We start from the raw sequence: 27,246 nt of genomic DNA on the forward strand, positions 1-27,246 counted from the left end.
GAATTGTAAATTGCAAGGGGACATCTGCTTCAGGGAAGCGACATTGAAATGCACTGAGTTGCTGAAATAACGTCTGCTGCTGCTGAAATAAGGAATCCTGATTCTGTAACTAAAGAAGGTCAAGTCTAAAACAACGCGCGCACAGCCCTTCCCTAAGAAGAGCAACTCTCCGCTCGTTGTTAGCCCGGCTTTATTTTGTCCTGCTTCCCTTGCCGTCGGTCCTCGGGAAGTGAAGGCTTCCTCAGCCGATGGGATTCTGGGAGTTGTAGTCTCTTCACCCCAGCCCGCTCTGTAGACGCCCAGCTGTAGGGGCGAGCCTGGGAACTACCGCTGGCATAGGCCGGTGTGTCCTGCCGCTAAGATGGCGGCTCCCTTGGTGCTGGTGCTCTTGGTGGCCGTGACAGTTCGGGCCGTGCTGTTTCGCTCCAGCCTGGCCGGGCTCATCTCGGAGAGGGTAGAGGTCGCGTCCCCTTTAAATGCCTGGAAGCGAGGTGAGAGGCCTGAGGTTAGGAGGGGGCGGCGGGGGGAGTAGGCGGCGGGAGGTGGGCATCGTCGCCCGCTCCTGGGGTGGCTCCCTCGAAGGAGGGGACCCCAAGCCCTCCTCGTGGGCTGCCTTCTGACGGCCGGACCCAGGACCTCTCGTGGGAAGGGGAGTGGGCGATTTGCAGCTGCCCTTCGACCTGTGCCCTGGTGCTAAGCGCTCCTTGGGCGCGGAGAGGGTTTCAAAAAGTGCACCCGCGGGAGAGGTTGCCAAAAGGGCTCCTCTTCCCATTGAATGGCAGAAGCCTTTCTTCGCATGGAGAAACAGTACTGTAATTAATGGGGGGAAACTTCACCTGTTGGATTATTTGTTTTTTTTCCAAAAAAAATTATTGATTCTCCCAAAAAAATGTAAACAAATAAACAAACAAACATAAATCTCAACCGTATTTAAACCAAACTTAGTAACATTGTTAAGTGACTTCCTCGTACCCCCCTGGTTGAATTTCAGTGTATATCATTTTAACGGTTTTCCAAAACCAATATTCTTATATAATTAACTTAATCACTTAACATCTTTCTTTCTTTCCAATTCAGCATTAAAATATTAATTCATCACATTACGTATTTAAATCCTAAGCCTATCTGGTATTTGCAAGCTTTTCCAATTAATTCGTTGAATTTCTTTTTACCTGTTCTTGAAGACCCAAGGGCACAGGAGTTTGCAAAGTAAATGAAACAAAAAGAAGTAACTCTGTTTTCTCTCTGTACAATTAATGTCTACAGAAAAGGGCCAATAGGAAGAGGGCTCTTCTGAGCAACAGAAAACAACCTGCTGAGCTCTAGTCAACTGTTTACTGTTGTTAAAGAGTTACAATTAAAGCCATTCAAATTTCTTTTTACTTTATTTCTGTCCCCCTGTTTCCCCGTGATCAAATACCACATAAGCCGCATATAACATTCAAGGGGTGTTTACCCAGCTGCTACCATCAAAAAAACTGGTAGCTAAAAATATGAATTCTCTTTGTAAAACTTCTGTTATAAAAGAAATAATAATTTGCTTTCTCTGTGTTAGTTAATAATGGAAAACTCTGGCAACTGGAAGTATGTCATCTGACAACTAGTACGATATTATATACCAGTTATATGAGGCATAGGCAAACTCCGGCCCTCCAGATGTTTGGGACTACAATTCCCACCATCCCTAGCTAACAGGACCAGTGGTCAGGGATGATGGGAATTGTAGTCCCAAACATCTGGAGGGCCGGAGTTTGCCTATGCCTGAGTTATATGAAATGCATATGTATGTATGTATGTATGTACACACACACATAAAATGGTCAGCAAAAATTTTCAAAACCAAAACCAGTTCAATTCAGAATGCTGTTTTTGACCTTTCAAGCGCATGCGATACCTGAAGGGATCACCTCTCCCCATGAGGACCACCCCATGCCCTGCAATCATCATCATAGTGTGTTCTTTGTGTGGCCCACCTGAGAGAAGAGTAGAGGGTGGCAAAACAAGAAGGGGCCTTTTCAGTGTTGCCCTGCCATCTGTAGAATGCTATTTTCAGGAAGGTGCCATTTCTGTCAGTTTTTAGGTGCCAGGCTAAGACTTTATCCAGGGCTTTGGTTATTTAAAGTTGTCTCCTGTGGTGGTGCTCATCAATTAGTGGGATGGGTAAGACTTTGCCCATATGAATTTACTCTTGGATGAGAATTTCTATGTCTTGTGTCTTTCAAATTTACTCTGGTTTTAAATTGCTTTTATATGCTGTGATTTATTGTTGTCAATGTCACTTTAAGACTTTTTAATGTAAAAAGCAACTCGTGAAACAGAATAACTAATAAAATAATAATATATAGGATATGTTTAAGTGGTGAATTTGTGTTTGGATCTATATGAGTGAACCCTCACTATTTTCAATCTTGGGCATTTAAATATTTAAACCAATAACAGCGATTTTGCATGTTTTTTTCAGTGGTTGAGGGGCTAGCTTTACTTGATTTGGGCGTGTCTCCATATTCTGGTGATGTATTTCATGAAGTAAGTATTTAGTGATTCATTTTTATAAAAGATATTGAAATGCTATTTATCTTGGAAATTCTGAAGTCAAGAGGGCATGGTAACTGATGTGGAGGGTCTTTGAGACACTGCACAGAATCCTGTTACTCCCTTCTCCCTTCTGATAGGATGAGATGGGATTGGCTGGTTTTAACATTTTGGCATCATTCTAATTGGTTATTTCTGGTGATTTGTCATCCTTGGGCAGAGCAGAGGTTGCATTGTTTTTGTCCTTGGTATATTTTAATTGCTGCAAAAAAAATTTTAAGAAAAAGGTATCTAATAAATTTACTGAAGTTATATGTGCACATACAGCTAGTATAACAGAGCAATCTGGGGAATGGAAGGGTTGTCTGCATCTTTCATATCCTCATCCAGCTTTTCCTCAATGTACTGTGGAAGTTACTGAATCTCTGAATCTCAAGTAACTGATACTTTTGCTCTGGTTCTCAAGTAATTTATTCTTTTATTCTGTTGTTATTCACTCTGGAAGTTTATTTTCAAATGAAAAGACTGCTATAAAATATTAATTAAAATAAATGAGCCAATACAATTCCACATTGTGAGTGAGAATTGCATACAGGGAGCTCACAAAGATCTGCTCAGGACTGGTCCAAGACTTCCTGAGGCAAAAGTCAAGATGGCAACCTTTCCATGTACAATACATGAGCTGACCAGTCTGACAGCTAAATTTTATTTCAACACTGGTGATGGTACAATGCCAGCAGTAGCAATTTTAGAGCACTAGGCTGGAAATGTAAAAGCAATTGGTGTTTGCTCCGTAAGATAAAAGGGACATGGGTGGCGCTGGGGGTTAAACCACAGAGCCTAGGACTTGCCGATCAGAAGGTCAGTGGTTCGGATCCCTGCGACGGGGTGAGCTCCCGTTGCTTGGTCCCAGCTCCTGCCAACCTAGCAGTTTGAAAGCACGTCAAAGTGCAAGTAGATAAATAGGTACCACTCCAGCGGGAAGGCAAACGACGTTTCCGTGCACTGCTCTGGTTCGCCAGAAGCGGCTTAGTCATACTGGCCACAGGACCCGGAAGCTGTACACTGGCTCCCTCAGCCAATAAAGCGAGATGAGCGCCGCAACCCCAGAGTCGGCCACGACTGGACCTAATGGTCAGGGGTCCCTTTGCCATTACCTTTTACCGTAAGATAAAATTGAAATTAGAGTGGTAGCTAAAGTACAATCTTATGTTTGATGGGGGAAGGGGCAGAGCTTTCTAGTTTGGCCCTATATGCCACCAAATTACTCCTTATGCAGATAGGCTCTATAACTTGGGAGGGGAGGCAGGAGATGTTCTCCACCTATTCCTATTCCCATCCCCAACACTTTCACAGTGTGAGGAATGCCTGCTTGCCCCTTCACCAAAATGATATTGAAGGGCAATTGGTTATTTGTTTTTTTGGGGGGGGGCAAGAAGAGGGGCACAAAAGAGTTATCCTCCCCTTTCCTCAATGCTTGTGAGTCCCTACTTGTAATATTAAAGGCAAAGGCACAGCTTCTCCAAAGAGGAGGCTGTGGGGCTGTTCAAGTTGCCTTTGGGAATAACAGGCCTCTTCCTTGCCCTTCTTTGCCCATGTCAGTACAGCGTTTATACCGGGGTCAGCAGACTTTTTCAGCGGGGGGCCGGTCCACTGTCCCTCGGAACTTGTGGGGGGCCGGACTATATTTGGGGGGGGGGGAATGAACGAATTCCTATGCCCCACAAATAACCCAGAGATGCATTTTCAATAAAAGCACACATTGTACTCATGTAAAAACACCAGGCAGGCCCCACAAATAACCCAGGGATGCATTTTCAATAAAAGCACACATTGTACTCATGTAAAAACACACTGATTCCCGGACCATCCGCAGGCCGGATTTAGAAGGCGATTGGGCTGGATGCGGCCCCCGGCCCTTAGTTTGCCTACCCATGGTATATACTCTTGTGGGGCACTTAACAAAGTACACAGGAAGTCAGGAGCAATCATAAATGCCACAGCTCCAACATAAGCCATGGCTGCAGCACTGGTCTAGTTACAATAAGTTCCTAGCACAAATATGAATGATAGCTGGATTAGTGGCTCTGCATTACATGTCATGCCATACTCTGAAGCTACCATGGTTGCATTCAACTAAACTTTACTCTGAGTAGACCCATTGAAATTCATGTAGGTCTATTAATTTCAATAGGTCTGCTCTGAGTAAATGTTAACTTAATGCATCCCTAAGTAACATGATTATATGAAGCTGAAGTGTAGACTTTGTATCATTTCCAGGAAATAGTGTGTTTGTTTGTTTGTGTGTGTGTTGCTTTGATTTGAAAGCAGTTTGCTCAGGTTAATTGTATTTCTCTCTTTGTTTCCCCCTTAGACTCCACTAATAATATACCTCTTTCATTTCCTGATTGATTATGCTGAGCTAGTATTTATGGTAAGTATTGCTTTCATTTTCATCCACAGCTCAATTGCCTCTCTTTCAGAGCTTATTCCTTGTTTTATTGAGCATGTAGAGTACACTTTCCTCTCTCTCTCTCGCTCTCTCTCTAGTACTCTTATAAATTCATACACACACACACACGTGAATTTCTAAGAGTACAAAATACAGAACTGAAGAATAAAAAAGAAAAAAGTGAAAGAAAAAGAAGGGGGAAAGGAAAAAAAATAGTTATATTACATCAACCCATAATTTTTGTGAACCGCCCTGAGACCTCCAGGTATTGGGCGGTATATAAATTCAATAAATAAATAATTCTGTTCCATCGACTTCCCATCCATCCTTCCATGGCTCCCGAAAGTTTCCCATTCCTGCTGCATATGCTGTTTTTTACCTAACTATTGAAACATTCAAATTCTACTGTACACTTTCCTAAACAAGGTGGTAGTTGTAATTTTACCTCCAGAAAGCCTTTAATTATATGATACTCTGTTGACATGTGGCATATCTTAGAATGGATTAAATCTATACATATTTTTTCCTTAAAATAAGTTAGCATGGGATGTTTGTTTGCCAAGAAAGATAGAAGAAGTGGAGAGTTTATAAATCCCAGCTTTATTGCTTTTTTATACTGCCAGAGATAGTGAAGAATCCAAAAATTAGTAATTTTCCATTGCTTTTCCTGTTATTAATAATTTCCTACCAAAAGCAAGTGCAAAGGTCTGGTGACCTCAGTAGGACTTCTCCCATGTTATAATATTGGAGTTACAATAGTGTTTGTGCGCCAAATGTATGTAAAACAAATGATCAGAGGTGTGGCTAATTTTGCTTGACTTCATGGCATTCCTGTCACGGCCAAGTTTGAATTATACTTGCCCTTACCTGTTTCCTATGCATAGTGAGATCACACCTTACTTTCCTACATCTGATACCTCTGGGGTGTCCATTTGTGGGTGTTATGTCTGAATGTGGTGTATATGTATAACATTCATTGCATACAGACCAAAATGGCATAGACTCTGCACGTTGCGCCTATATGCATTGCATTTTACAGGTGTGCACCATACTTGTTTTCTCAGTTGTGAAATTGCTGTAAGATGCTAATCTTAATTTACCGTGTGATAGGGGTTTGCTGCTTCACAAACAAATACTTCTGCTGTCTGGTTCCAGTCTTACCTGAATTTAAAAAGACCCACTTGTGATAATTTTTTCTTTTCATTGAAAGTATCAGGTCACAGCTTTAATTATCACACAATAACATGATGGCGTGGATGAGCTCTGAAACAGAGTTTGTCAAGCTGTTTGAACTCGCGTGGGACTTGATGAATGAGCTCCACTGTCGACTAGGTTCTCAAAATGCTCCGTTTCCTAGATCCTTCCAGGGAGATTGATGAGCCAATGATATTGTGTTATACCTGGGACTGCCTTTAAACATGATCCAGAAACTTTCGTTGGTTCAACATAGGGCTACAAGATTGTTAACTCTGGGACTGGCTGATATGATGACATTACACCAGTATTTTACTATCCGTGCTGACTTCCAGTCTGTTTCTAGCCCAATTCAAAATGCTGATAGTGACCTTTAAAATCTTAAATGGCTTTGCGCAGCTAATTTGAAGGATTGCCTGCTCCCTAGAGGCCTTTCTCTGCCTTTTCTACAGGTACAATTGAGGTTTGGTGGGTGACTTCCAGAGAGAGGAACAGCTATGGAACCTCAGTTCTAGACTATCTGCCTTACTGCCACCTGGTGCCTGAATTGTGGGCTCTTTGGTGCCAGGCAGATACCTTTGTTTTTTCTCATTTATTTTTTTTCAATCTTAAAATTTTCAGGACTTTTAAGATCTTTTGAACTGCTGTTCTTTCTCATTGTCAGTTTTTTATCAGTATTTATTCTTCTGCTGGCTTTATTCTGTTTTGGATTTTATGCTTATGCAGTATTGTGGTTTTTTTATTTTGTCTTTTTACTGTAACCCACCTGAGGGTATACTGGGAATTTTACACTTGAGATGTATATTTTTAGAACCCACCTTATTTCTGTATTTTATGTTGCTTCAAACTGTTCTTAATAATGCGTCTTAATTGTTGTAACCCACCCTGGAACCTTGGGGTGAAGGGTGGGTAGTAAAATGTAGTTGTAGTTGTAATAATAATAATAATAATAAATATATGAATTAAAAATATATAAATCAACTCATCATAATTTAAACTTGCAGGCAGAAGAATACAATTTTAATATGTTTTTGGCCCATGATGTTTGCATTCCTGAACATCGCAAATCGCCTCAGAAGCCGATGTTACTTTTTAAAAATATTTTGTAAAGTAACATGTTTCATTGTGATCCTTTACATTCTCAAGTGTTTTCATTAATATTGGTGATATTTTTTTCAGATTACAGATATGTTGACTGCTGTCGCTCTCTATTTGGCCGTTCAGGATTACAACAAAGTTACGGTAAGTAAACATGTGTCATTTGTTTATTTGGTTACTGTCCACATTGATAGGGCATTTGCTGTGTGTTGTCTTCTCTTTCCTCATTTTTCTTTCTAATAAGCATTTTCTTTACTTGTTGGGTTACCTACCTGCTATGTGGTGTAATTTGCACATCTGTTGTGTATGAATATCTGATCCCACATACTAAAATTTACTGCCACAGATCTTCACAATAGTTACCGTACATTATTTCACAGTCATTGAGAACTGAAACCACACAGTATCACTCTCACACACAAAGATAAAGAGAGAATAAGAGGGAAGCAGGACAATAATTGGGCAAGAGAGGGCAAAAGGCTGCATTTGACTCTGCTCATGAGCTCCACTTTTGTTACGTTGCTGCTGGATTTACATCCAAATGCATTTTTGCAGCATGATGTTGGAGTGGGAAATTAGCCTTTCTTAGGCACATGGCAATACCTGCACCCACTCTTCTAGTTTTTCCAATCCTGACTGCAGTGCGTGCCTCATGTGCAGTAAGTAGGCAGTGCAGACAAGGTCATACAGCACTTGCTGCTTTTCTTGCTGTTCCCCTTTGCCTTCCCATTGCATGAGCTGTGCTTAAACCGAGAAGTGTTTACTTGACTGTAGCTTCCCATTTCATCCAAACTGGGAAACTATAGTTGCCAGCACCATAACAATCCAGGACATTAAGTCCTGGTTTGAAGTTGGGTTAACATTTGAGCTTGCTTGGAAGCTGGTGACCATAGTTTCCCAGTTTGAACGAAAAATGGGAAACTATGGTTAATTAGAGATGTTATGGTTTGTTTGCTCACAACAGAAAGCAGAAAGGGACTGTGGGTGCAGGGGGGAAATATTGTAAATATTTTGGCTTCAAGGTATGATTGTCCCAACTCAGCCAGTCTAGTCTAGTATTCCAGCAGGACTGATTAATCCATACCAATCCCTTTGAAATATCATTGAACGGAATATGAAACTAAAAACCCTCTCTGGAAAGGAGAGGATAATACTTTCCTTATGGTCAGTAGAAGAGATCCTTAATATAGATTGATATGCCCATTATCTTGGTGAATCATTTTCCAGCACAAATAGGAGGCAGAGACACACAGTCAGTATCCACCCAATAAATCTCAATCTAGATTGTGACTTGACCTTTTCCTTATTAACTCATGAAAACTGAAAGGAAACTACTGCAGCTGTAATGCTTGCAATTCAAGCAGTTTCGAATGCTCTCTTCTGAAAGGTCAATATTGATTTATCTAGCGAGTGACATTTTAAATATATAATTACATCAATATATTTCTAAAATTGTCCTCAAATGAATCTGATGCAGTGTTGAGGAGGGAAACTGCTGTGGTTTGTAGATGTTCATGTCACGCAATATACGGTCGTTCTGCCTGTGAAAAGCTAGTAACAAAAAAATCTAAGTACTAAGTTTATAAGCTTTGGGCTATAGTAAAAAGAAATTTTCTTCAGGCAGCACAATAATGAGGCTCGGTAACTTATAGAAATACAGTGATTTGTGACATCTCATTTTTCTTTCCTATCCAGTTTAAGAAGCAAAAGCTACTAATAGAACTGGATAAGTATGCACCTGATGCAGCTGAGCTTATTCGGACCCCCATGGAAATGTACTATATCCCTCTCAAGGTTGCACTGTTGTAAGTATTGCCTTCAGTGGGTAAAAATCTTCTAATACACAGAACATTTGTTATTACTAATTATATTGGCTTGGATCCAGAGAAGTACTAGTGGAATCTTGTTCACACAGCTGGGCTTTCCTGTCTCCTCATTCTGCCAAGCATACCATCTCCTATCCAGCAAACTATGGTTTGATTAAGACAGGAAATAATGAATTATGCCCTGTCCACGAGGGGAGGGGAGGCCTGGGAAGGAAATGGCATAGAAGCCCACTGCTCATTCACAGTGCTCAAAACTATGTTTTGGAGCATTGTCTGCTACACAACCATCCTGTCCATTCCAAAGGTGCACAAGACTGTTATGGTTTGTGGTTTTCCCCTCTCTTTCCCCCCAGTAAACATTTCTGCCCTTTCCTTCTTGTCCCTCCAACAAGAGGGAAAAAGGATGAGCTTCATGAACCCAATGAATAGTGTACTACCTTCTGCTAAAATTGCAGACTTCTTTCCCAAAACTACCTTCACAAGTTTGACTTTCAGAAACAGAGAATCTCTCCTTCCTCCTGCCCTGATCCAATTTCTTGAAGGAGCTGCCTAGGGCTTATCCCAGGATAGCACCCAAGGAAAGGGCTTTTAACTCACACACCTTATCTTGCTGTGTCTTTATTACTAATAGTTTTATTATAATGGTAATGATTCACCCAGAATCTCACCTACTGAGCAATAATCTATCTGTGCGTCCCTTTTGAGCCTAGTGAAAAGAAAGAACTGAATTGTTCGTTTTTATTATTATTAAGGAACTGTATCTTAAAATAATTAAAAAGAACCATCCTCTGCAAGATATACAGTGATGTGTGTGTGCTTTTTAATCTTGTAATCTCTCAGCCGCTCTAACTCAGCTGTGTTCAAGGCTTGCAACACCTCCCACAAAGCCTGCCACCCACACAGTTGCAATCCAGCCCATTGTAAGTGTTCTCCTGTTAGCACATAATTGTCCTTGAATCATCTTCTCTGTGTTCCCTTAATTTCTTTAATAAAACCTACTCAGTGGCAGACCATATTTTTTCTTAAAGATGTTGCATGCTATTTTCTCCCTGTTTTTACTGTTTATCCATTACCAAATGTGGAAGGACAAGTATTAGTAATTGTATACTAAGAAATGGGGCCTCCATCAAGGTGTTACTCATCTCTCAGTAAGACTGCTTCTGTTCAGTGTGCCAGCCAGCCAGCCAGCCATGCCCTCTTCCCCCAGGCCATTCAACTCAGTCTTTCCCCAGTTTTCCATTTTTCTTGCAGAAAACTGAACATGCTCAGTCCTTATTGAGCTTTTCTGGGAGGGAGCTGCCCCTTTGGGGTCTTCCTGTACTCTGTCAAAACTCAGGGTTTCCCTGCGCATTTTGATACCCCCCTTTTGTTTCTCAGTGACCATTGTTAGCTACAACAATGTTTTAATATTCTGTTGGGAGCTGCCCAGAATGGCTGAGGAAACCCAGCCAGATGGGTGGGGTATAAAAAATTATTTTTTTTTATTATTATTATTATTATTATTATTATTATTATTATTATTATTACATTCACCACCTGAATTTACAATTAGAGGGAATGATAGGTAGGTGAAGTCTCAAGGTCTGAAAGGCTCACAGCCTGACAGTGCAATCATGTCTGCTCAGAAGTACATCCCACTGACTTCATTCCCAGATAAGTGTGTACAAACTTGTAGTCTTAGTCAAAAAGAATATGCATAAATGAAAGAAGAAATGCCTAGGGGGAAAGGGAAAACATAATCTTTCTAATACTTCATCACCCTGGTTCCCATGTAACGCTAAGCCAAACCATGATGTGTCTTACGTAAGCAAACCTTGGTTCCCAAAGAGAACATGGTGGCTACTCTGGTCCTACTCTGGTCCTATCGCTACCATACTGTGAGCTAAGCCATGCTTTGGGTTAGGGTTACATTTGACAGTGGGCTGATGGTTTATCTCCCCCAGACAAACCATGATTGCTGAATCATAGGAAACAAACTTGGCTACAGCTCATGGTTTGTCTTGAGTCACAAACTCTGGTTCAAATGTAATGCTAGGCCAAACCATGGCATAGCTCACAGTAGCGCAGCTTCAGCAGTGAGACCGGTGGAGGAGCAAAGCAACCATGATCTTTTCTTTAGGAACCCACACATTTCCTCGTTTGCACTACTAAACCATGGTTTGGCTTAGTGTTGCGTGCAAACTGAACGAGTATAAAATATATCAATCCAGCCCTTTCAAACTCACATTTTTTAGTTCCGCTACATATAAAGTTTCCATTCCTCTACCCATCCTAATCTCACCCCCTGCCAATCTCACTTTGCGTTCAAAAGGTCAGTTTCCCCTATTACATCATCATGCTTCCGAATGAGATTGCATTTTAAATGTACTCTTTCTCCTCTAACATTCTCCTTTCCTCCTTAGACTCTTGTAATTGTCTTGTACTGTGCTGGAAAATAGGTTTGTCTGCAAGGGCAGTACTTAACTTGGCAGGGTCCCAAAGGTACCATTTCAGTTCAGGGTCTTGGATGACAAAGCATGTGCAACCCAGAAATAAAAAAGAGATGGCAGAATCCTGATTGCTTGGGGTTTGTTTTAACTCCTTATCTGCAGCTGCTTATTTTATACAGTGCCCTTAATGTACAGAGTAGCATAAGCAAAAAGAAAAAGTACAAGTCTCTACCCTAAGCAGCTTATAACCTCCTTTTGATGAAGGAGAAGGAAAGGAGAAGCTAGATAAGCAAAGGGTGAATGTGCAAATACAATTATGCATAATTAAGGTTTGTATCAGCTGGGGATGCAAATACAGGGTTAGGCCAAAGGTTTCACAGAAGAACTAGGTCAGAGGATGAAGTGGGAGATAGAATAGGCATTCTGGGACCTTGACTTTGCATTTTTGCTCTTTTCCAGTTATCTCTTGAATCCATATACTGTGATGTCTTGCGTTGCAAAGTCCACTTGTGCCATCAACAATACCGTAATTGCATTCTTCATTTTGGCAACGATTAAAGGTAATTGATGTGGGGGAAATGGGCATACCTCTCAGTTTTTCTTTTTATAACATTTGAAAAATGTGTCACTTTAAATGCGGAAAATAAGTGTGTGGTTGTGTTTGAGCTGTCAGGCAAACCAGATCGCAGATAGGTTTGTGGTTCTGCAGTCTTTGATGTCACAACTGAAAACCTTTTCGGTCTGAAGGCCGCATTCACTTCTGGGTAGCTTTCTGAGAGCCACATTGCCAGTTGTGGGCGGGGCCAGAGGCAAAAATGGACTTCTGCTTGTGCAGTGGGTCTTCATGCCCTACATGTCCCCTGAAATTGGCTTGGGGGTGTGTAGTATTGTCAGGTTAAAAGCACACAGAGGGAGGAGAGGGAAGACCATTCCATCTGGCAATTTGCAATGTTTACATGGAGGGAATGTTTTTCTTAGCACCCTTCAATCTCCTTTTTTGACCAAATGCTTCCATTTTAGAAGCCCGTTTGAGTATGGAAATTCTAGTGATTATCAGCTGTCGCAATTATTTTGTTTTCCTGTTTTGCAGGTAGTGCCTTGCTCAGTGCTGTATTTCTGGCCTTAGCAACATACCAGTCCCTGTACCCTCTCACCTTGTTTGCACCAGCCGTTCTGTATTTATTGCAGGTAAACATTCTACAGGAGCAAAAACTATGTTTTTAATACAGCTTCTGCTATCAACCATCAGCAAACAGAAAGAGCAGCAAGCACAAACCAATAGGTACCACAATGGCACCAGTTGCCAACAGTTTGCAAGACTTCCTTGGGGGCAGACGGCTCAAACTGGAAAGCGACCTGCAAGTTGTTTTCAGCTCGCCATGGCTGGGACAGAGCACTCTTCCATTCTCTTGTGGCCAATGATACTGAGCAAATTGTGAAACGCCAGGCATTTGCCTGTGCTGATCTAGCTAAAGTGGGGAGAGTTTTGATGACTGCCTTTTCTTCTGAATCAACTAAGTCTAGGAAGGCCCTGCAGTTGGCAACAATTCTCTTTCTTGCCCTTCTGTAGAAGATGACAAGCATCTGACTTCTCTTTTTCTGAATGTTGATCTGAGTCCCTGAGGGAGTCAGATGCATTTGCAATCTTTAATTGTTCATGTATCTACACAGCCCTGTAAAACAGATTAAATGAGGTTCTCAGTCAGAGGGCACAGGATATTTCCCCAAGATTTAGGGATTGATAATAAAATTTTGCAAACCATTTTTTAGTGGTTTTTAGCCCATTGTTACCCTACCATTCCCAGATATTTAGGATTTTGCACTATTATTAAAATACAAGTGCCTTCTGTATTACAGGCGCTCTTCCATAAATATGCAAACCATGATCTGGAAAAGGTGGGGTTTTTTCATATTATATGTTTTCATTTCAAAAAACTTACTTTGTGATGTTGTTTCTCCCCCAATAGCGTCAGTTCATACCAGTGAAAATGAAAAGCAAAGGCTTCTGGCTTTACACCATGCAGTATGCAGCTCTGTATTTGGGAAGCCTGGTGGTGATTATTTGTCTCTCATTCTTCCTCCTCAACTCTTGGGATTTTATTCCGTCTGTGTATGGTTTCATGTAAGTAGAACTTGCACTGGACCTGTCCATCTGTAAAACCACTGTCCCCCTTAAGAGCTTCGTATTGTACTTGTGAGTTCAGAACACCAAACAGTAGAACAGTTAAAATATTGAATTAAGCCCCCTGTTGTTAAAAGATACGTATGTTTGTTCAATGTCGTGTTAATTAGGGGTGATTCATTGCTGGGTGAATAGTGCAACTTCATTTATCTGAATTGTTTGGAAGATAAACAGTTTGGAAGATGGTTTGGAAGATACTTGATAAACAGGAGCTCAAGTAAATTAGTGTACAGGACTAATTATGTAGCTCTGTTTAACTAAAGATCATTCAATGATGTTTGGATAACAAGCATTCATAAGGCTGAGGTTTGTTATAATGGAGATCCTGTAAATTAAGAGAAGCTGTGTTCAAAGGCTCTTTAAGAGCAGTTGTGTGCTTCCCATAGACATCTGATTGGCCACAGAGAGAACAGAATAGTGGACTAGATCCAGAAGGATCATCTTATATTCTTAATTCAAGTAGTCACAATTCCTGGAGAAAGCCAATGTCTAAGAGGAGTTTAGATTATGTGTGGGTTAAACATGGCTCAATGTATTAAATGCTAACAAGAAAGGAAAAGCAATAAACAATACCCGATGTTGCTCTGCTGGTTACATCCTTTAGGTAAGCATAGCTTCTGATACATAGCACAGTCAGTAGGGCATGAGACACACAATGTCAGGGTCGTGGGTTTGAACCCCACATGAGCAAAAGATTCCTGCATTGCAGGGAGTTAAACTACATGACCCACGTGATCCCTTCCAACTCTGCAATTCTATGATTCTATAAGGAGCACTGCCTCAAAGGCCCCATTCCTTTGGACAGGTTATACAGAATGTGCTTGCACACAGTGGAAAGATGAGAAGTCCCACAGCCTCCAGATATTTTAACTTGAAACATTAGAAATGGAAAGATGTGGAACTAAATGTTTGTCCCCAGTGCATTGTGTTGTTGTTGTTGTTCCTCAGAGTCATTGTTGTTTACCTAATACAGGACAATAGTGTTCCTTGAATAAGCTGTTATGACCAATAGGTGTCACTGTTTTCCCACAGAAATAAATTTTCGATTGAAATGGAACTGCAAATGTCATAGTGAAGATAATGGGGGAAAGCCTGGCTTTGGGTGGGTGGGGGAGGCAATGCTTTGTTTATTTTTTAAAAAAATATATAGATTGCTTTTCAAACCAAATTGTTCCCAAAACAGTTTGCAAATATATATACAAAAAGCTAAACCACAGTGCAGTGTTATAACTAGATGAAAAACCAGACCTTTTAAATAGTCCAAAGTACTGCTAAACCCAGCAGAAACTGACATGAGTGTGGCAAAAGAGAGAGAGAGAGAGAGAGAAATACAGACTAGCTGCTAAAAGCAGCAGTAAAAAGATTGATCTTTAAGGCCTGTTTAGAAAGGATGGAGCAAAAGGATGGAGGCTTCCTAACTTCATATAGAATTGAGTTCTAAATTGTGAGGCCACAGCCAAGAAGTCCCTGTTCCATGTGCACAGCAGCCTATCTTTATAGGTGGGCACCTAAGTGGGGCATCTGAAGCAGATTTTAAAGCGGGGAACGAGGTCCTTTAAATATAAGCTGGGTCTCAAACTATTTAGGGCCTTAAATGTCATCACGAGCACTTTCAGTCAGGCTCAGACACTGGTATAATATGGGTGTAATATGCTCCAGCTTCCCAGCCACAACCTGTGGGTGGGCAGTTATGTTTTGCACCAGTTGAAGTTTCTGAACCATTTTTAAAGGCAGTCCCAGGTCTTTGTAATGTCTTTGTCGTTAACGTGCCGTTTTTACTCTCAATTGTTTGTTGATCTACTGTTCTACTAAGCTGCATTTATACTCCCTGATTGTGACATTGTGCCATCCATTCCAGCCTTTCCGTTCCAGACCTGACACCCAACGTCGGCCTCTTCTGGTACTTCTTTGCTGAAATGTTCGAGCACTTCAGCCTCTTTTTCGTGTGCGTCTTTCAGATCAACGTCTTCTTTTATACTATTCCCTTGTCGGTGAAACTAAAGTAAGTAGACTCTTTTACTCTTGCCTCTCTCTTTGCTGCTGCCTCTGCTGCTGCTTCCTCAGTTTCTGCTGGCCAGGAGTGTTAATTTTTAATGCTGCTGACAAAAGCTTTTGCTGCGCAAGGTAGTGTAAAACCATCACCAGGAATGATCAGTGTTCTCTTCTGGAGGGGGTCTTATTGCTCACTTTAGCTTGGCTAATCCTTGTTGAACATCACTATTATTCTTTTAGCTGAAGCTTGGTTTAACATAATGCTGTGCATGTAAGAGAAAAATGTGCTGCATTCCGCATAGCTGGCTTCATGTTTCAGCCAGAACCTTCAACTGCTATCCATGGTGTTCACCTGGACCATGAAGCCAGAGCATGCTTACACAGCACATGCAATCCAATTCAAATGAGATGGAGCAAACACACGTAAGTTTTTCTTACATGTCTGATGCCATGCTTACAACTGAGCCTTATTTGTTGTATAAAAGAGACTCTGCATATAACAGGAGAATTATTCAGTGTTGAGTTTGAGGTTTTAATTTAACTCTTTTATCCCTCCTGAGGAATAATGGTGTAGTTAGGGTTGACAGTGCTGTGTAGCTCAAAATATGATCTCCTTCCCCTGGCGAATGCAAATTAAATAAAGTGACATAAATGTTGCTTTGTATGCATTATTTATTAATTAGAAATGCTGTGTCTTTCAAATAATTTGGAGCTACAGAGGACGGAAAAGAAACGAAAGTATGGATGAGGTTTCATGTGTCGCAACCTGTTGCTACAAAACTATACACAGACTGTTTCATCATTTAACTTCATCTATTGTTATTATTTAGGTATCTGTATGCCTTTCAGGGCTACACAGCCCCTCTCAAGTGGGTGGTTTGCAATAAAAAAAATTAAGATATTAAAATAAGACTTTCATAATAACAGTTCAATGTAAAAATCCAAGTAGTTATATTATGCATAAGAGCCTAGACTGTTCAGAGTTGTTCATGAATGTGCCACTTTGTCAATCTGTTTCATGCATCTTATGAAAGTATCTTGCTCGCAAAATAAGTAAGCTGTCTCTGAGGTGCTATCAAAGCATTGCCATGTTGTGTATTGATATGTTGACCGTGGGTGACGGATGTTTTGTATTTGCAAACTAGATGGGACAATCCCCCTCTCCTCTTCGCACACACTTTTCCAGGGGTTCTCTCAACCCCCAGAGCCAATTTGGTGGGACAGAGGGTGCATGTGGGGACAGAAGGTGGAAGTCCCACTGTGCAGGTGGAAGTCCTTATGCAGGGCTTCCGCTGATGGGACTGGGGTGAATGCTTCCCTTTGCAGCTATATTTTGGCTGTATAAACTCTGAAAATGAACGCTATGAGATAAAACTTAAGAAATCACTATACATAGTTCTGCAAATCAGAACTTAAAGTCACTGTGTGTTTTTTACTTGTCCTTGGAAGACCTGGGTTAAAATACCCTGGCCTCAGCTGTGAAATTAGCTTGGTAGCCTTGTTATCTCACAGGGTGGTTGTGAAGATAAAATGCAAGGATGCCTAGGAAAGGCCTAGAGGCCTAGAAACCTCCATTATTAAGTTGCAGTCTTGGGAGATCCATTTTGTCCTTCTTGGTTGGAGTCATGCCACACTCTGCCTGTCCCATGTGCTTGCAAAGCTAAGAATAGCATGGAAGGGATTCATGTGACCCCATGTTGTGACTGCAGTGTGATGGCACCGTAGTCTCTCTCAGCTTGAAGGCACCGTCGTCTGTCCCTTTCACACCATGTTTTCACTTCCCAGCAACTGTGATCAGTCTGATTTTGCCCAGATATTTCAATCTAGTTTAATATCTCCTTTCCTCGTCAACTATAGCCACAACACATACTATAGGCCCAGTCTCATGTGACGTTATTTTGAAAAGGGATGTGATTGCCTTTCAGTTTGTAGGCATCGTCTTTGCCTTGTCGAAGTCAGAAGGCAGCCATGCTTCTGCATGCTTCTTGCACAAGGACTCCCAGCGTGATGCATGGGAGATAGAGCAATGGAGCTGAGCCATGAATCTTAGCGGGTGGCCTTGGGCAAGTCTCTCGGCTTAAGTTAGTTCACAGGTCACCCAGCTTGCAATTTATTGTAAGGATAAATTGGGACAGCTACATTCACGCCACTCCTGAGTTCCTTGGTGGAAGGGTAGGAGATTTATTTTATTTTTCCATTTCCTCCAGAGAGCTCAAGGTGACATACGTGGCTCTCTTCCTCCCCATTTTATTCTCCCTACAACCCTGTAAAGTAGATAAGACTGTGAGAGTGGCTTTCAGTCAAAGTAGGGATAAGAAAATGTTCTGTCAGGGCAAGGATTGCTCATTGTTCTATAAAATGTTCTCCTTCCTCTCTGTTCCCCTTAAATACATTCCAGGGGTTCCTTCAATCCTCTGGAGAAGATTTGGGGATGGCACATGGCGCTCATTGGTGGAGGAAAGGGAGGGGATCTGCCTTTGCACAAGCAGAAATCCTTCTGCAAATATGTGGAATACTGTTCAATGGCTAACCCAAGGTCACCCAGTGAGCCTCATGGCTGATAAGGGATTGGAACCCTCATCTCCCAGGTCCTACTTGAAGACTTTAGCTGCTACACCACACTGGTGCAGCAGTCAGAGCTTCGTGCATTGGAAGGGTACAACATAAGAGTTTGCCCCTCTCTCACACTGTATTGCTAAACTCTCAAGTTGTGGTGTAGGTCTTTCTGCACACGCACACTCTGCTGCCTCTGTCGTTGTCTACACCCAATTCTGTCCACCATGTTTCCTTACGCTACCAAACCTGTACTCATGTTGAGTGCATATGATGTCATCTAATGAAATAATGGTGGCAATACGACAGAAACTCATAGCTAGAGTGTATATATCACAGGTGAGGCTAAACTATGTCTGAATGCTGGAAGAAGGAGGGGGGCAGATTTTGTATTTTAAATACTCCTGGTGGCAGGGAGCACAAACCACAGAAGGCTAGGCTCCATCCTGACATGGCAGATTTCCCCAGGCAAAGAGCTTTGATGCAGGGAGTGTTCAAACACTTGTTTTCCGCCCCAGTGTGAAATGGTGCTATCCCTGCCTAAAGGTTTTAATTTTGCTGTTAGAAGGCCAGCTGGTTACACTGATAGTACAGCAGCCTCTACCATTTCTGCAGCATCTACACCATCCAGTTATTTACAGCCTTTTCTGTTTCCCCCCTCTAGGGAGCACCCCATCTTCTTCATGTTTGTTCAACTTGCCATAATTTCCATCTTCAAGTCCTACCCAACTGTGGGAGACATTGCCCTTTACATGGCCTTCCTTCCACTCTGGAGCCACCTGTATCAGTGTAAGTGATTTTGCATTTTATTCTTTCCCCTCCTCCATCCCTAATCCGGTCGTTTTTGCCCACCTTGGAAAAGCCATTAGTGACTTCCGTTCCTTGTTGGAAAGCGAGTGTCAAGTAGCATTTAAAACGGCAGAGGAATGATTCAGCCAAAGTTCTAAGACCTTTTGATTTCAGTAGGAGAGAACCAAGCACATGCTTATCTTTCCCAGTGAGATCAATGGAATTCAAAAGTGATTCGTTTGTGCTGATCTAAAATTGGACCGGAGTGTGTATGTGTGTGTGTTGCAGCTCAGAGCTCTGGCATTTCATCATTCTGGCTGTTCAGCTGCAGCTTTGCAATTGACACTTGCTCTTCTTCTTTCTCCCTCCCTGTATGTATGCAGACTGAGAATAAATCATTCTTCAAGATGGCTTTAATTGCCTGCTGTGATGACGTTGACAAATTCTAGTGATCCAGCCTCCTTTCACAAGAGGAAGCATTTGTTTTTCTTCCTGGAGTGACTTGCTTGGGGGCAGGTGTTGTAATCTCAATCGTTCAGCTGTGGCTGACTGTCTTTTGGATTAAGAATTTAACCTGTTTCTTTTTTAGTTCACTTTTGAGTTCAGCCCGGCTACTCAAGCAATTTTGGTAGGATCAAGTATCATGAAATCTACTGATAATTAGTTTCATCAGAATGCATACAAAGAATTTTCAAAACCTCCCCCCCCCCCCCCGGTTTTACTTTAAAAGTGCTTAAACTGGTTTTGTCAGTGAATCGCCTTGGGAACATTTTTTTGTTAAAAGGCGCTATATCGATACCAGAAGCAAGTAAGTAAATTGAAACGCTTCACCAACAACCAACATTAGTTATGGGAATTGTCTTGTGCTGGCATGACTAGTGTGTCTGAAAAGTAAAAAAAGGAAATGCTCTGCAAAAGCTATACAAAATGTTTCATTGTATTTTAATATGGGAAAAGTTTGGTCCAAATTTAGCTTTCCATTCAATCCCCATCTTTATTTATCTTCCAGTGTTACTGCTTAGACTTTTTGTATGTTGCACCTGCTCAAATAAAAAATGTGGAAGCGATGGGGTGGTGGCATTGGGAAATGAGTGCAGAATAAGCCTGTCAACGCAATGTGACACAGGAATTGCAGTTAATTATTTATTCTAACTAGAGGGATTTCTATAGCAGCTGTCTCTGGAACAACCCTCTAAATTAGTATCTGCCACCCCATTGTAGTTGGTATGGTACAATGCCAAGGACTCATTAGTATACCAGCTAACCACTTTTAATGATGCCTCTGCTTTTTGTTGCAGTCCTCCGGAATGTCTTCATCCTTTCCTGTGTGCTCATTGTTTGCTCCCTGCTCTTCCCGGTTTTATGGCATCTCTGGATTTACGCAGGAAGTGCCAACTCAAATTTTTATTACGCCATCACTTTGACGTTCAACGTAGGACAGGTTAGTAAAACAAGGTGGTGGGTGAGGTTTAAGTAGCCCTCTTTTAAGTTCCTTGTAATAGATTTTGTACTGGACACAGAAATAAAATATCATAGGAATCTTGGCATTACAGCAATAGGCTAGAAAGTGTGTGTGTGTGCATGCATGTGTGTGTGCGCATGCGCATGTGTAATATCTAGTGAAATCTCCAGAGTCGGAGGGGGATGTGTAAGATTTCATTATTAAGTTGCCTCACACAGTTCCATGCCTGTCCCATGGGCCAGAGCTTAGTTGGAGAATATCTCCTTTGTATACAGAAGGTCCCAGATTCAAACCTCGGCATCTCCAGGCAAAGTCTGGAGGGCCACTTGTCTTAAATCCTCAAGAGTTGCTGCCTGTGCCAGTTTTGACAATACTAAGTGGACCGATGGTCTGTCTCAGCATGAAGCTACTTCCTAAATTCCTATATAATGCCTGGAATAAATTTAATAATAATATAGTCAGGTACGCTCAGTTTGCATAACTTATTCATGTTTTCTTGGCGCATATTTTATGTTTAGTGAAGACAGGACTGCCTAGCTAGCATCTTACCTTTGAAAAGCAATTTGTCAAAATGTGTTCATGTTGTGGGTTTTTTCCTGCATCTCCTGTCTCTCTTTTGGTCCCAGATCTATATGGCATAAGAACAAAAATGGGGAAGTGTAACTGCAGGATCTTGTTATCTGAATGCTAATGTTGTACATTCTGATTTGGGGCATGGCAGCTTAGAAAAGCAGTTGTTTCCCTTGTTATAGGTGGATTTTTCGATTTGGCTTGCTAGCTCCCTGGACCCATCTGCTCTTATCTGGCTCACCACATTTCACTGAGCAGCCAGGAGGGCTCCACTATTATTAAATGTTGGGTCACCAGGAATGGGAAGGGGCACCGCAGCAATCTTGCAATTGCTTTAGATCTCCTTCTTAGCTGTATTGCTCACTGTGCTGGAGTGTTCTGTATCAGAGGTTCCGAATTTCCTTTGCATTAAGCAGATTTTGCTGTGAACTAGTAGGGAGCGGAGTATTACAGATGTGACTGTGGGCCTCCCATGATTTGTGCATCCTTGCATGGTATGTAAGCTAATGCCAAAGGGGTGTCACATAGTCATCTTTTGTTCTCCTTGTGCTCAGTACATCAAGGTAATAATCCACTTCAGTGGAGATTTTGGCTTCTAGACTAGGTCTCCTGTTACTCCATCTGTCTACTTTAATTGTATATTTCATCATTTGAAGCAACGCCCCTCTCCAAATTTCATCGTTGCATCTATTTCTGTTCCAACAAAAACAATTAGATTTCTCCCTGTTGCTGATCTCCTGTTAGCTTCAAGATAATTTCTTGCAAAACAGTTTGGTTTGATTTTTCTCCTGAAAGGTATTAAATGTTCATTTTAATATTAAAAGGGACATGTAGTTGCTTTGCCAGTCTCTGGGGTTGGCAAATTGGTCATTTGCACTGAGCATTCTTCTAACTTGGGCCTGCTTAGGGGGGAAAAAGCTGATATATTAAAGAAATTAGAATAAAAACTGTTGTGCGTGTTTGGTACAAAGGCAGAGGAGATCGTTAGAAATACATCACTTTCAGGAACCTCACTGGAGAGCAATAGGCCCTGAGATACTTATCCAAACTGCAGCTTTAAAGATATGGGGTAATTAGTGAAACAACAATTTTTCTGCAGTCCCTAACTGATATGTTATATACATACCACAGATTGTTATATACATACTCTGATCAACCTAGTTAAATTTAATTGAACTGCATATTAAATTTAATTGAACTGCATATTGTGTGCATGAATCTTGTCAATACCAGTATTTAGTGAATATGTGGGACTTACTGTCTGATAACTTTTACACTAGAATTAGAGAACTGGGCCAAAACAAACAAGATGAACTTTAACAGGGAGAAATGTAAAGTATTGCACTTGGGCAAAAAAAATGAGAGGCACAAATACAAGATGGGTGACACCTGGCTTGAGAGCAGTACATGTGAAAAGGATCTAGGAGTCTTGGTTGACCACAAACTTGACATGAGCCAACAGTGTGACGTGGCAGCTAAAAAAGCCAATGCAATTCTGGGCTGCATCAATAGGAGTATAGCATCTAGATCAAGGGAAGTAATAGTGCCAGGTTAAGGGGTGATATGATAGCCATGTTCAAATATATAAAAGGATGTCACATAGAGGAGGGAGAAAGGTTGTTTTCTGCTGCTCCAGAGAAGTGGACACGGAGCAATGGATCCAAACTACAAGAAAGAAGATTCCACCTAAACATTAGGAAGAACTTCCTGACAGTAAGAGCTGTTCGACAGTGGAATTTGCTGCCAAGGAGTGTGGTGGAGTTTCAGGATTACAGAAAAGAAGAAAAAATAGAAAACAGCACTCCAGTACATAAAGAAAAAGAAAAAAAATGTTGTTGCATTGCTGTATTGGTCCTCTTGGTTTCTTTTGCTTGAGTAGATGGATTTCTGCACAGATGGTTACTTTCAGGCTCCTTCATGCAGAGTGACAGGTGTGCTGTCTTTTTGAATATTAATTGCAAGAGGAAGAATTGGGTCAAAATGAAATGCTCCAGGGGTCAGGTGCACAGCACACTGGAAGCCATTAAAACATTTGCTGCTGTGTTTGAGAAATATAAGGTGCCTATGTTCTGAACGCAAATAAGTGTGGGGGACACAATTCTGTCCTGTCCACTTCCCAAGCTCTCAGCCTTCATGCTTCTTTTGCTGGTGTGGACAGTAGCAGCCAACTGTAGTGGTAAGGGTGCTGATAAATTTTTATATTTTAAAAAAAATTGCTGGGATATGTTGGCTGAATGCATACGTGGTTTCTATTAGACCTTGCTCTCTCACAAACTATGATGTGACAATATATTTATTCATAGAATCATAGAGATGGAAGGTACCCAAAGTCATCTAGTCCATCTCCTTCAATGTAGAAATCTCAGCTAAAGCATCCATGACAGATGACCATCCAATCTCTGCTTAAAAACCTCCAAGGAAAGAGAGTCCACAACCTCTTTTGGGAGTCTGTTTCACTGTCACACAGCTCTTACTGTCAGAAAGTTTTTCTGAATGTTTAGTCGGAATCTCTTTTCTTGCAACTTGAAGCCATCGGTTCGAGTCCTACCCTCCAGAACAGGAGAAAACAAGCATGTGACAGCCCTTTAGATATTTGAAGATGTCTATCATATCTCCTCTCAGTCTCCTCATTTCCAGGCTAAACATACCCAACTCTTTCAAGTGCTCCTGGTAAGGCTTAGTTTCCAGACCCTTGATCATCTTGGTTGCCCTCTTCCACACATGTTCCAGCTTGTCAACATCCTTCTTAAACTGTGGTGCCCAGAGTTGGATACAGTATTCCAGGTGTAGTCTGACCAAGGCAGAATAGAGCTGGACTATTACTTCCCTTGATCTGGACGCTATACTTCTGTTGATGCAGCCTAGAATAGCGTTACCTTTTTTTGCTGCTGCATCACACTGTTGACTCTTGTTAAGCTTGTGGTCCACCAAGACCCCTAAATCCTTTTCACATGTACTGCTAGTAAGCCAGGTGTCCCCCATCCTATATTTGTGCATCTGGTTCTTCCTGCCTAAGTGCAGAATGTTACATTTCTCCCTATTGAAATTCATTTTGTTAGCTTGTGCCCAGTTCTCCAATCTGTTAAGGTCATTTTGAATTCCCCCAGCTACACTTTGATATGTCACTGAGTTCTAAAAAGAAAAGGCATTTAAGGAGGATTGTTTATAGTGCTTCTTCTGAAGAAATTAATCTTCCTAGGAAATCAGGACATTGGGTAGCCTTACAGGTCAGGAGTTGCTGGTCTCTTTCAGCCTGAGGGTTGCATTGCTTGTTAGCCACAGCATCTACGGCAGCTCTTCCCAGAACAGATTGAGCATTCCAGAATAAAATTGTTAAGATAATGCAGCATTGTTGGGTTTTTCCTTACTGCTTCAACACACAATCTGGCTATTCTTGAGTAGCTTTAACACCCTTTTGTTACTGGTAATGTTTTTATGGTTTAAAAGCCTTACTGCTATGCAGGTTGGCTTGTGTCTATAATAGTTCAGTAAACATAAACCAAATAAACATTGATAGTGTAAAGTACAGCATGTCTTGGTCTGGATGTGCAGCCATTTTGTTCCGAATGAATCAGGTGTCACTCCTGCCTGTGTTTTCTTCTCTTCCCCTGCAGATCTTGCTCATCTCAGACTATTTCTACGCCTTCCTGCAGAGGGAGTACTACCTCACTCACGGAATCTACTTAATTCGAAAAGACAGGACAGACCCCATGCTGGTTCTCAAATAAAGTTGGCATCTGATGCGACTGCGGGGACAGACAACGGATGATACTTGGGGAGGGGTGGGGAGATACCTTTTTTTGCATATGGTGAACGGGCTCCTGTTTGGGGAATAACCAATTCAGTGCTGGTACAAAGCGTGATGCAGAGAGCATGAGAACGGGTTGAACAGCCCACCTGGGTGGCCCACAGCCGCATCAGAATCTTCTTGTCACCGCTGCGAATGCCACTCATCAGTTCTGGATAATTCCTCGGGACTTGGTGAAATGCATTTGAACTGACACCAAGGAGGTGTCTTGCATCCAGGCAAGTGACAAAGCCATGGGTGGTGATTTTATTATTATTATTATTATTATTATTTCTTGGGGAAACTCCTGGGAATTTTCTCCTTGAGGAAAGGAATAACTTCAGCAAGCGTTTATTTGGTTCCTCTTGCTGCTCTGCTTCCATTGCTTGAATGGGCAGCTCGTCTGCCTGATGTACAGGGATCCTTGCGCCCTCGGGAGAGAATGGGCAGCTACTCTTGGACACTTATTCTCCTTGCACTGATACTGGAGACTGGGAGGCCCCAAGTATTCTGTGTGCAGTTTTGTGCTCTGGACAAATGGTCAGTTTGATGTGCGTCAGAGTGGAGCTGCCCAGTGGAACCAGCCTGGGAGTCATGGAGATTTGCATTCTGCTGCTTGTAACCCAGGAATTCGGAGGACGTTTGGTGGAATCGCCAGGTGGATCAAACTTTTCTTTAACGGGGAAACACTATGGACATGCAAATGAATCATTCATGTGCAGTCTTACGAAAATGAAAATTAAGAGTTACGGAAAACCCAAAGTGAATGCATATTGACCAGAGAGGTCATAGCTGGGCTACATAATCCATTCAGCTTTTAAGATTCATAGGAAATTTATTCTTCCAAGCTCTTCCCAACCTAAGATTTGAGGCCAGAAAGCACAAAAGTGGGAGCGCTGTTAATGGAATGTTTGGGCCCAACAGTAGTTATAACCATTACATATTCTACCCAAAGTGTTACTGTTTTAGTAGGAGAAGCAGTAAATTGTGACTGTATTAGAAAAGCAGCTATGCAAAAATGGCTACCCCATCCCACCCGCTTTTAATGCTTGTGTGTTCAGTTGGTTCACTTCCCTTCAGTAACCAAGAGGCAGGTATTTTTGTTTGGAGATGGCTGCTATTTTTAACTCTTCTAACCCAGCACAGCTACGGCTAGTTTCTTTCTCTGACATTTTAATTTTACCAATGGTGTGGTTCCCTCACCGGGTAGCCAAACGAGACCCAGCCAAACTCCTAAAGCCCAGAAGAGGCCCAGTGACAAAACCACTCCACCTTTATAACTATAAGCAGAAGAGATTAATTTCAGACCCACTGAATCTGCAATTTAATGTGTCCTCTGTCTTCTTTCTTTCTTTCTTTCTTTCTTTCTTTCTTTCTTTCTTTTTTTTTGCAAAGTTGCTCCACAGGCTATAGCTTCCTTTCTCTTACAGTGTATTAAAGCAATCTTTCAGAAGGGATTTTTTAAAAATAAAAATAAAAAAGCTTGCCTTATTAAATTGCACTTTTAGTGATTTTCGAGAACAGGGGTGGGGAAGTTCAGACCCAGGGGCCTTCTTGGAATGCGCCTTTGAATTCTGATGAGCAAGAGGTATTGTCTGGATGGAAGAGAGAGGTGTGTGAAACTAGCCTACCTTACAAAGGCAAAATTTATATTCATTGCTCTGTCCACTTTTTGCCCGTGGCCCCACCCACCATAAGATGTGGCCCCCGAAGGTTGCCAAGAAAGGAATGTGACCTCTGGCTGAAAAGGGTCCTCCACCCCTAATCTAGAAGACCTCCATAACGGGCTGGCTTTTACCTAGGCAGGGCTTCCAGGACATAACCTTGTCTGAAAGAAGTGCATGGAGACTACGGTACTTGAGTCTGAGTTTTGAAGGACTTTCCGACTCTCTTTCAGCTCAACAGTACAGGTGGGTTGGGGGCACAGTGTAACTCAAGCAATATTCCAACAACATTTCGACTCCTGACTTGTGTGTGCTCCCTGTCTTGTTCTCTCCCTCTTTCAAGGTTCATCTGAATTTAGGGCAGATAATATTTTGGGTTTGTCCGTCAGATGGCAGGGGGTGTCAGCACAAAGTGATTCCTGATGCTTTCGAGAAGAGCCTTACAGTGGCAGCAGGGAAGGCTTGTTACCTTTATCTCCCCCTTTTTGTCTCCCCCTACACACCTTAAAATAAAATAAAAAAGCCACCAACTCTCAGCAGCTTGGACAGGATGACAAGAGAGCTCTGAGCTTCCTTCCTGAAAAGATGCAAGCAGAGGTGGATTTAGGGGACCATGACTGGTGCGGTCGCACTGGGTGCAGATTGCCACCAGGGGCACCACAACTATGATTTGCAACGGAGTGTGAGAGGTGAAGGGGCGCCAAATTTTGGCATCG

General features: G+C 41.8%; 1 protein-coding gene across 1 annotated transcript; it reads left to right on the forward strand.

The window, feature by feature from the left end:
* The first annotated feature begins 245 nt into the window (after positions 1-245).
* PIGU (phosphatidylinositol glycan anchor biosynthesis class U) lies at positions 246-26,362 on the forward strand. Its single transcript, XM_083444066.1, has 12 exons — positions 246-491; positions 2,462-2,526; positions 4,907-4,966; positions 7,358-7,420; positions 8,972-9,081; positions 11,991-12,091; positions 12,622-12,719; positions 13,499-13,653; positions 15,572-15,715; positions 18,923-19,047; positions 20,346-20,488; positions 24,694-26,362. Exons 1-12 carry the CDS (start codon positions 362-364, stop codon positions 24,805-24,807), a joined length of 1,308 nt encoding a protein of 435 aa, XP_083300192.1. The 5' UTR covers positions 246-361; the 3' UTR covers positions 24,808-26,362.
* Positions 26,363-27,246: the final 884 nt, after the last annotated feature.

Source organism: Podarcis tiliguerta (genome assembly GCF_965153285.1).
Source record: "Podarcis tiliguerta genome assembly, chromosome: 6".
Lineage (NCBI taxonomy): Eukaryota > Metazoa > Chordata > Lepidosauria > Squamata > Lacertidae > Podarcis > Podarcis tiliguerta.